General features: G+C 37.7%; 2 protein-coding genes across 3 annotated transcripts; both read right to left on the bottom strand.

Annotated features, from left to right (window-relative positions):
- Positions 1-3831: 3831 nt before the first annotated feature.
- On the bottom strand, positions 3832-7319 carry LOC122037422 (protein POST-ILLUMINATION CHLOROPHYLL FLUORESCENCE INCREASE, chloroplastic-like). Of its 2 annotated transcripts, XM_042596891.1 has the most exons (8): positions 7108-7270; positions 6226-6337; positions 5342-5426; positions 5188-5266; positions 4994-5107; positions 4793-4905; positions 4205-4312; positions 3832-4083 (listed from the first exon to the last, which is right to left on the bottom strand). In XM_042596891.1, the coding sequence occupies exons 1-8, from the start codon at positions 7229-7231 to the stop codon at positions 3961-3963; spliced, it is 858 nt and encodes a 285-aa protein (XP_042452825.1). In that variant the 5' UTR covers positions 7232-7270; the 3' UTR covers positions 3832-3960. The 2 variants fall into 2 exon arrangements, with proteins under 2 accessions (XP_042452825.1, XP_042452824.1); XM_042596890.1 differs by lacking the exon at positions 6226-6337 and having other exon boundaries at positions 7108-7319.
- A 199-nt stretch (positions 7320-7518) lies between these two features.
- Positions 7519-9958, bottom strand: LOC122037421 (pentatricopeptide repeat-containing protein At1g28690, mitochondrial-like). The gene has a single exon (XM_042596889.1). It carries the CDS (start codon positions 9684-9686, stop codon positions 8157-8159), a length of 1530 nt encoding a protein of 509 aa, XP_042452823.1. The 5' UTR covers positions 9687-9958; the 3' UTR covers positions 7519-8156.
- Positions 9959-10173: the final 215 nt, after the last annotated feature.

The raw sequence follows: 10173 nt of genomic DNA, 5'->3' as shown, positions 1-10173 counted from the left end.
AAGCAATTTGGTTAGGTTCTACCAAATAATATAACTAAGTTCCGCCAAGTGATATGTATAGGTTGTAATATTTTCTCATGCACTACGGTACATCGTTGATACATGCCCTGAGCAATCATATTGTTCTTCCGTGTGATATATTTATCGGGTGTTGCAAGCAATTTGGTTAGGTTCTACCAAATAATATAACTAAGTTCCGCCAAGTGATATGTATAGGTTGTAATATTTTCTCATGCACTACGGTACATTGTTGATACAGTGCTTTGAGCAATCATATTGTTCTTCCGCGTGATATATTTATCGGGTGCTACAATACTACTATATTAACATATTGTTATAGTGTTCTGAACAATATTTGTTGGTGTAGTTAGCACTAATAATCAAACTCAGATATATGTTGAGCGCCTGAACCAAGATAAGTTTTATCCGCTAGCCGTTTGCGAGCGGTTGTCAACGTGACTAAGGTTTTATCCACGTCCAGGCGCCCGGACTCCTTCCAGAGTTCCAGGCGTCCGGAGCTGCCACATCAACAAACGGTCAGATTCGACCAGCAAGCTATAAATAGAGCTCTGGTCTCAGTAGTTCAGAATAACACTTGTAAACAATTTCTTTTCTGTTCTGTAAAAGGCTTCTCCGTGAGAAGGAGTTTTGATAGTAAGGTTTGAATGCCTTGGACTAGCAATATCTGATTGTAAACTAAGTAAAGATATCTACCTCTTCTTTCTTTCCCTTTAATTAATTCCTTTTTAAACCAGTATTTCTTATTTTAGTTCAAAAAGTCGAGAGTGATTTGATTTTTATTTTCAGAACAATTCATCCTCTCTTATCGATCGCACAGATCCTACACTTTCTTTGACATATTAAGAAACATTTGCCCAAAAAAGTTGTAGTGATTATGTTAACTTCTTCAATCCTGTGGGTGTAAGCAGAGACGTAGCCACTCAGGGGCTATCCTGGGCTGTAGCCCAGCCTTGAGTGGCTCTATATATGTACCATGTAAAGAAGAAAAAAAACAAAACCAATAACTCTTTTGCTTTGTTTTTATTTTTTTTTATTAATTCAAAAAAATTTAATTTACATGTAAGGTTAGAAACATCTTCACAAATCTAGTGACATTTTTTTTTTTTTTTTTTTTTGCACTTTATAATTGTAGTTTTAATTCAGCTATATATTTGTTTAATTAATTTTTTTTATAATTATAAATATGGATCTATGCTTTCTCTAATCCATTCAAATTAAACTTCTAAGATACATGCTTATTATTTCTTTAGATACCAACAAACTACGGCCATGGACGGTAGCTCTTGTTTCTACCCTCCTCATCTTTGACTCTAAAACCACAGTCCAATTCTTTGCCTCACTCACCTCACTTATCCCATCGTCGTCCTCTGCTCGTCCTCCCTCGACGATATCACCTCCCTCCTCCCCTCATTTACTCATCCCCATGCCCTTTCATTGTCTCCACTTATGGCCAGGCTCTCACCCCCAAAGGCATAGTCGTCAACATGATCGCTCTTGGACGTGACTGCCACAACTAGATTGGCATGTCCTCTATGTCGGCATACCCTTACATCGACACCGAAGGTAAGTAGTTGTAGATTGAGATCTCGTGTGAGACGCTAGATCATGGTCTCACATTATGCTCATGGACAGACTATATCTACCTCATCATTAGCACCACACTCTCTAACATCAAAGTCAGTGATTAAACCTTCTACGATGACCTTTAAATTTTTAATATTTACAAAGTAGATATTACTATCGGTAAATTAACTTAACAATTTCCTAAATAATAAAAAAAATAATTTAATAAAATTTAAAATTCAATGAAATATAGAAAAAGATGAGATGGTAAATTGATCACACGAATTGAACTTGAACCTCTTCTATGATGTCCTTCGCGGACTCACTCAATTCGGGATCAGCCCAATCCATCTCTAATTTCTGAATCCGTCGTGTAAGTTTCTGTTGTTTCCAAACTATAATGTAGTTTGCAGTTTCTGTATACAGGGATGTGAAAAAGGTGTTCGATACAATGTCTGAATCAGATTAGCGAAGCCTGCTCCATTGATTTGGTCGTCTCATCCATACGCAGATTTAAGAGTGTTTTGGTAGCGAGTGGTCAAGTTTCTTCAGTATCAGAAAGCCTGCTTCCATCAGACATTAAAATTAGCCTACCCTTGATTAACCCAGAGCAGTATACTTACCATAAGATGAACTACTTAGAGTGCAAGGTAATTTATTGGGATTAAATTGGTCAGATTTGCACCTCTACATCAGGCTGATAACTTAAAGGAAAATGGCCTTGTTATGCTAGCGTGCTTATGCATATGATTTGCTGGCCGTGACTTTTAGTTTGAGCTGGTTCAATTTGAGTTATGAGCAGGAAGGATTGACATTGATTTTATCCGTGCTATTGATGTTATTCGGGCCATTCAACAATGGTTTTCTCATCTGTTATTGTTTAGCTGACAAGGTTTCATTTATAAGATGATATTGTCAATCCTACTGTCCACCATTTCCTTCTCTGGACTGAGGGATTCATTCATTAGCCGTCAATTAACATAAGGCAATAGAGTCAAATGCTGACCTTTTTCTACAAATATTTACTGCATTGCTCGACAGTCAAAATTAAGAATACTATCAGTTTGTTGAGTTTCCATTACCCAGGGATTTGTCATCCAGTATGATATCTCATCCTTGTTATTCTAGAACTCTTGAATAGCTTAATTTGACTTGATTCACATAATGATGATCAATTGATAACCCCAAGACAATTTTCGCTGGCAAGATAAGTCTCTACACCACACTGTCATGTTCATCTTTTATAGTTTTATTTTTCTTTAATAATTTAATGAATTCCTATGTCATTGGATGATCTATCTATTTACTAGTTCTATCTATACTCCATTTGGTTAACATAGTAATTGAAGGTCCATTATTTCCTATGTGAAGTTTCTTCCAGCCGATGCAGTATATGTTTGGAACTGACAGGGATAGGTTTGGAAAGTTTCAACTGGACTAGTTTTTGTTGGAAGATGTGGTTGCTTCAGCTTTTGATGAATTAATACTTTGTTTGCGTAAGTTTGTTGGATCGACAAGATTGTACTATTCTTATGGCCAACTGGAGCATATAAGGAGCCTTGGAACTTTGTAAAAGTCTAACTATCGATCAAGGAGCTTGCAAAGCTGCAGTTTTACATGGATCATGTGCTAAACCGAATTTCTAAGTTCGGTTCTTCTGAATGTTAAAATCTTAGCAGAAGAAGATACAACCATAGAAGACACATTATCTGACATCATTTCTTTTTAGGGCTGACGAATCCTGAAAACATCCCTATAATACTTTATGATCCTTGTATACCTGAGCTGCAAAATATGCTCCACAAAGAATGTTCTTTTCTTGTGACAAGTTTGTTGAAACTGAAATATCTGACTCTCTTGTATGTCTGGACCTATAAGGATCTTTGAGTGTTACGTTGCTCACCCATAGGCATCCCATGGATACCTTTTTTTTTTTTGGCATAAAAAAATTTAGGGTTTAGTATTTAAGTTAAAGAAAGTGAATTTTTTTTTTAAAAAAAAGATAACTAAACTCTGTGTGTGTGTATATATTCCAAGAAAATTAACATTCTAACTTTCCTATATATGCATATTATAAAATTTTAGTGATTGAACTTTTACAATTTTTGCAAGCTTAATTTTATCTACATACAAACCGAAACTAGATTGCTAACCACATCTGACGTTTTTGGATTGAATTGGTTTATATATGCCCACCCTACCATCAAGAACAAGATTGAATACTACCTAAGAAAGAAGAAGAAGATCGAATACAACTTATGTTATACATGAATTTAATTAACAGCACTAGGATCGTACAGAAAGTATATGAAATTACTTACATAGTGTACATTGATCAATTGGATTGTAAATGTCTTCTGAAGCATGCCTAGAAAATTATTCTTCATCAGGATCTGTGTCCAAGGGACAAGATCCATCATCTACATTTGCTAATGGATTAAAAAATAGCGAACTTGGATCCATGCACCCTGGCACAAGGTTCAGCTTGCAACTATTTCCCTGTAGAAGTTTACATACATAGTATCTCAATTTTCTTTAAGCATATCATAATATCATGCATCCAACAAGCAGAGACAAGTAGAAAAGAAAAAGAAAGAGAAGTGGATGGGAAGTTCCTTACTCCTTCAGCGTAAAGGTTTCCAATTGCACAGCTTGCAACAAAGTTATTTGGATCAGGATAAATGGCTCTGTCACAAGCACCTTCAGCACTGAGCTCTTGTGCTAGACCCTGCATGAGAATCATTTTTTGCATGATACGTGGGTCATTGAGTTTTTCTCAGTTAAGCATATTTTAGCATGTGACATGATTCTATAAGCAGACCCCGCTTTTTTTTAAGCAGGTACGATGGTTCTATTTTAACAAATGCTTAACAGTGACACATGTTAAAACAAACCATGGCACATTTAGACATACATCACCCAGTTTAACAATGCAATGACACCTACTTGCTATTGTTAGAAATAAAATAACTTTATGGTGTTACCTGCTCACAAACCATAAGACCTGATAAAATAGGTCTGTGGCACCTACTTGTTGGTAGTTAAAATAGAACAATGAATTCCAGTGTTTCAAGATTAGTTTAAGAAAATTTATCCATATGTCATTATTCTAAGTCACTCTTCGCCAGATACTATGTGAAGGAAGGGGGATTAACTTTTATCCAATAAATCATTCATAGAAAGTTCAGACTTCAGTGCAACTTCTTACTGCATTGAAAAAGCTTATTGGTCTATTCCTCCACATCTTCAAGGTTTGGAACTGCAGTTTGTATGGACCATCCCAATCAACTCCATTGGTGAAGGAGAATATTAAGTTGACAGCTGCACAATGGAGACAAAAAAAAAACTCTAAGAAAGCAATGTTCAGTAGTCATAAAGTTTTAGATATCAGTGGAAGCCTAGTGCAAACCATGCTTAGGCACACGTATCTTTATAATGAAAATGGGTGGATCAGCCTTCCCCCTATTTCTCCTTGTCATTACTCTTGGCTCACTTCCGCACATAATTGGCTGATTAAATCCCCCTAATTTTTGTTCATATTTTCATGTCAAAAACTGAACTACTACAACAAAAAGAAATTATCAACTCTATGTAATGTGATACCATTAAATGCAACCCCATATTCATCATTTGGGATGAGTTTACTTGATACAGGATTGTAGAAGAGTGTCAAACTTTCTCCCTGTTAAAAATTTAAGCAATTTTCAGTAAAGAGAAAATCAGATGTGTTTTATGATGTAGTGACATTGTCACATACAGAGGTTGGTGGAAGGCCATTCATGGTTTTCCAAAAGACTGGGGCAATTCCTAGTTCAAACTCCGACCAAGAAGGAAGAATGTACCTAATACATTGAGAAAATGACCAAGTCATGATGAAGTTTGAGGAATTAAAACATAATATTGAGAATAGCATGTATAATAATGTACAACAGGTTATAAATTTTAGTCAAATTCCTAAAATAATTAAAAGAGATTAAAAGAGAAATTATTTCAACTTTCATTTGCTTCTCCAATGATATTAGGATTTTTGTCATGCCTTTTCTATGGCTAATTCATATTTGGTCCCCGAAGATGGCATTTTATCGAACACAGCAATAATCAAAATTCAACAGTTCAAATTATTAGAGAAGCTTCACAAAATACTTGTTTAAGATGCATTTCCCTGTCACAACAACAATTTATTCTGCTATGGCTTCAATTTTGCAGCAACGTCCTTCTTAAAAGGAGGGAAAAGGCAACCTGAACTATTCCATAAGTGATCGAGTTAAACAATGCACTAGAAATTAGTAACAAGGAACAAGCTTATGTCTCTAGTTGGTTCTTTGCAAAGATGCCTAACCCACTATTGATGAGCTTGCTAAAGTTAGTATATTATTGAATGACATATGAACTAGAAATTATTTTATTGCAGCTATTTCCAATGCATAACAACAAAGAAAATGAACAATCAGTGTTCGCACTAGGCAATGATATGATGTTATGATAGTTAAGTACAATCCTGTTACATAGCATATGCACCTTGTGACTTTTTAGGTTGAACCTAAACATTTGATGTCAGGGTGTGAGCATCAAACGACATTTTTATGATTCATGTATGTAACAGCACCGACTGGAACAAATCAATGAATCATAGGGTCGTACTCTTTAAGTTCTTCCTCAACAGGGGCTGAAACAACAGCTGCAGCTTGAATTCTCCTACAACACCGTTGTTTGGGCCCGTATGTCACAGAGTATGCACCAACCAAAGTAGCAGCTTCAAGAAGAAGCAATTCTTAGCTGAAATTTGTTGTAACAAAATGGGTAGGAAGCAGGAGCTTCCTCTCCATGCAAAATATTAACAAGAAGCAAAAGTTATATATTATTCATGGGAGCTACTACTTCTAACCCAAGTAGGCAAGTAAATTAACACCAACAGAAATAAAGTCAGATATCTGTCAATAGAAGTTTGACAGCTTTCATAAGAATTGAATAATTTTATGGGAACTACTGCTTCTAGCCCAAATAGCAAGTAGCTTCACACCAACAGAATTAAAGCCGGATCTTTATCAATGGAAGTTTGATAGCTTTCACTATAATTGAATATTTTAACGGGAATCCAAATGAAAATGAGCAAACTGTGAACATTCACACACCTTGTGTTCTTTGTTTTCTTTGTCGCATAGATGCTATTTTGTTATATAAAATGAAGATGAAATACAAAATAGTCTATTTTTTCTGGTCCAATTTGTTTGATTTTGAAGCAACGACCACGCAAACGCTTTTAAAAACACAATTTTTTTTAGTTCAATTTAAGTTAAAACTGTACCACAAGAAAAAAAAAAGATCACCGTCGGATTTTGACTCTAATTTTCTCAAAGCATGAAATAGGGGTTCTTTTCCAACAAAAAACGATTCAACAAGCCGCGGAGGAGAAATCAACTTGTTTCATAGAAGACGAGAAGGAAAAATCTCAGGAAAAAAAAAATCGGATCTTTGACGGAACAATGAAGAGAAAACATTGCCGCGTGAGAGAAACATGAATACCATTGGCTGAGGAAGTGTGCACCGGTGGAATGGAGGTAGAGCCGTGACGGCGTTGATTTAAGAGAGAAGAGGAAGACGAGGAGATGGAGCAGGGAAAACAGACAGCGGAGAGAGAGGAAGCCATGGCCGATCGCTCGATGAAGAACTGCCCTGCCCCTTCTCTTGCTATATAGGTGACAAGGCGAAGCGGAGTCCATCGCCACAAATGCTTTGAGATATTTTTTTAATTTTTGTGTTTTCATTTTTATCTTTTTTAATGACTGCTGAAGAATACCAATTTCATTGGCTCACTTAAATTATACAATGATTTGTCTTGTTCCTCCGAGATATTTAACATTGGTTGATCCACGTACCTTTTGGAAGTCAAATTGGAGACTTTAGATTTTTCTTTTTTAAATCCACCCAAAAAAATATGCTAATAATTCTGTCAACCGGTTTTATACTTTCCAGACAAAAAAAAAAAATGCAAATGATAAACCGCATAACAAACATACACGATGCACCTAATTTCCCTCGAATATTCGGAGTATACAGACGAATATTCGACACGATAAATGCTGTTCTTCTCCTCTCATTCTCATAAAGTCAGCACTGTCGATCTGCATCTTGTTCACTTTTTTATGGAGATTAATATCATTGATATCATGTCCGTTTCTTCCGCTCGAACTAACCTTGAAGAATTTGAACCAAAAAACAGACGCGAGCCTTCCTCAGCGGTGGTACTCATGGCTCGCTATGAGCTTCACTTTGATATTGAATCTCACAAATAGATTCCCATGAACGTCTCAACAATAACTTCAAAAAGATAAACCGCATTGGTTCATGAAGTTCGAGATGCGAGGAGTGTCTAAACAATTCGAAAGATGGTATTGTTTAAGGCGATGTGCACATCATTCTCACACTGAAGAGTTCTTCCTGATCCGAAGCTGTTATTATAAATCAAAATGAGCATACAGTCAAATAATTGGCGATCCTTGCAGGTAGTCCTGCGAAGCGGATGTACCTCTCCTTGGATTTATCCGAAGAGTTTCTTTCCTGAAAAGAAATTTTCAAGCACCTTTGTTTACATCCACCCAACTTTGACCAGTGCCTTTAGAGACACCCATTGCTTTCATCAACTTCCTTACTTTACTTACACCTTTCCATTTCTCTGCAGCCGCAAAAGTGTTGGACAAAACAACGTAAGCTCCTGGCCTTTCATTTCGACTCAATTTAAAAACTTCTTTCGCAGCAACATCTGCCATCACAACATTTCCGTGAATGCTAGCTGCTCCTAGCAAAGCTGTCCATACATCTGAATTCGGCTTCATGGGCATCTGTTCAATGAATCTGTACGCTTCGCTTAGGTTTCCACTCCGACCTAAGAGATCCACCATGCAAGCATAATGCTCAATTCTCGGTTTAAGTTTGTACTCCCTCTCCATGCTCTCAAAAATTTGGCGACCATTTGACACCAATCCAGCATGCCCACAAGCCGATAGAACACTCAAGAATGTGGCATGATTCGGTCTGTCGTTACAGCAATCCTTCATTTTGTAGAAAAGAGTTAGGGCCAGATTCGGAATCCCATTTTTCCCATACCCATCGATCATCGATGTCCAGGTAAAAACATTCTGCTCAGGCATTTCGTCGAACATCTTTCTGGCATCCGCAACTTTTCCACATTTAGAATACATGTCAACAAGTGCACTCCCGCATTTGACATGAGAAAGGGCCTCCATCTTAGCCATCTGTCCGTGTATTTGTTCTCCAACCTCCGACGCCGATGAGAGTGCGCAAGCTCCAATAACACTCACAAAGGAAGAAATCGTCGGCAAGTAATTCAATCGTTGCATCATCTTGTACATCTCTATTGAATTGACACATGTATCTAGCCCTCTACTGTACCCTTCAATCATTGCATTGAACAGAATCACATCCTTCTCCTTCGAACTCCTAAAAATATGCTCAGCTTCGTTGAACTCACCTTGATTCATATAACCAACAACCAATGCGGTAGAACATATTAAATTCCTCTCTGGCTCCGGCATTGAATCAAACACACTCCGGGCATATTGAAGATTCCCATTCTTCACATAAGAGTCAACGAGAGCAGCAATGACAACCTCGTCGGAGGACCCAATTCCCAATCTGACAATCTGAGCATGGATCTCTCTCGGCAAATTCCACAAACCCAAGCTCGCAGAAAGCTTCAGAGCCATCGATAAGGTGAACCCGTCCGGCTTTTGGTTTGAAGCCAAAAGCTTGCGGATGAGGTCCAGTGACTCCTCTACACGACCTTCTTTGAAGTACCCGGCGATCATGTAGTTGTAGGCTGATAGAGTTCTCCTTGGCATTTGATCGAAAAGTTTCCGGGCGTGGAGAAATGATCGGCATCGGAGATGTAGGATGAGGAGCTTGATGAATAGATTGGTGTTGGGGTGGAGGCCGAAGGTGATGATCTTTGCGTGGAGGGTTTGGCCTTTGGAAGGGGAGTTCGATTCGATGAAATGCTGAAGGGTTTGGGCGAGGGTTTGGAAAAAGGGAGTTTTGAAGGATTTGGGATGGAGAAGGTGACCTGAAATTCTGTGATCTCTCATCGCACCTCATGGTTTGTCATCTCGAACTCTATCAGTACCTAGTGATGATCTAAACGACTATAGATTTGGAGGTGGAAAGCGACGAGAGGACTTCGGAAGCTGATCGGTGATGGTACGGTGACAGATGAGGGTGGAATCGGCGACAGGAGGGTGGAATCGGCGACCGGAGGGCAGCGGCGGTGGCGGCGGCGGAAGAGAGAATTTTGATGGACTTATCGAAACACACACACAAGAGGATCGAGGGACTTTATCAGGCAAATTTCATTTCACACCTGGAATTTGCCCCTTTTTTTTCTTCAAAATGCAAGTCAAATTTTAGTTCTGTTCGAATTATTCATTATTTGTAAATTGAATCAAGGGAAAATTTGCATGCAGTCCCCATTGACAAATATAATTTTGTATGTAGTTTCTATTTCTCAAATTCTTTATTTTCGCTCCCTAGTCAAATATATTTACCTAATTACCCATGATATTTTTAGGTATAAAA

The sequence above is a fragment of the Zingiber officinale genome, unplaced genomic scaffold (genome assembly GCF_018446385.1).
Source record: "Zingiber officinale cultivar Zhangliang unplaced genomic scaffold, Zo_v1.1 ctg39, whole genome shotgun sequence".
NCBI lineage: Eukaryota > Viridiplantae > Streptophyta > Magnoliopsida > Zingiberales > Zingiberaceae > Zingiber > Zingiber officinale.
This window is presented reverse-complemented; position numbering and strand designations above follow the sequence as displayed.

Coding starts and splice junctions, on each gene's coding strand:
- LOC122037422 (XM_042596891.1), bottom strand. CDS start 7,231: ATGGCTTCCTCTCTCTCCGCTGTCTGTTTTCCCTGCTCCATCTCCTCG. Junction 6,338..7,107: donor GCACACTTCCTCAGCCAATG/GTATTCATGTTT, acceptor TTCTTCTTGAAG/CTGCTACTTTGGTTGGTGCA. Junction 5,108..5,187: donor ATATGGGGTTGCATTTAATG/GTATCACATTAC, acceptor AACAAAAATTAG/GGGGATTTAATCAGCCAATT.
- LOC122037421 (XM_042596889.1), bottom strand. CDS start 9,686: ATGAGAGATCACAGAATTTCAGGTCACCTTCTCCATCCCAAATCCTTC.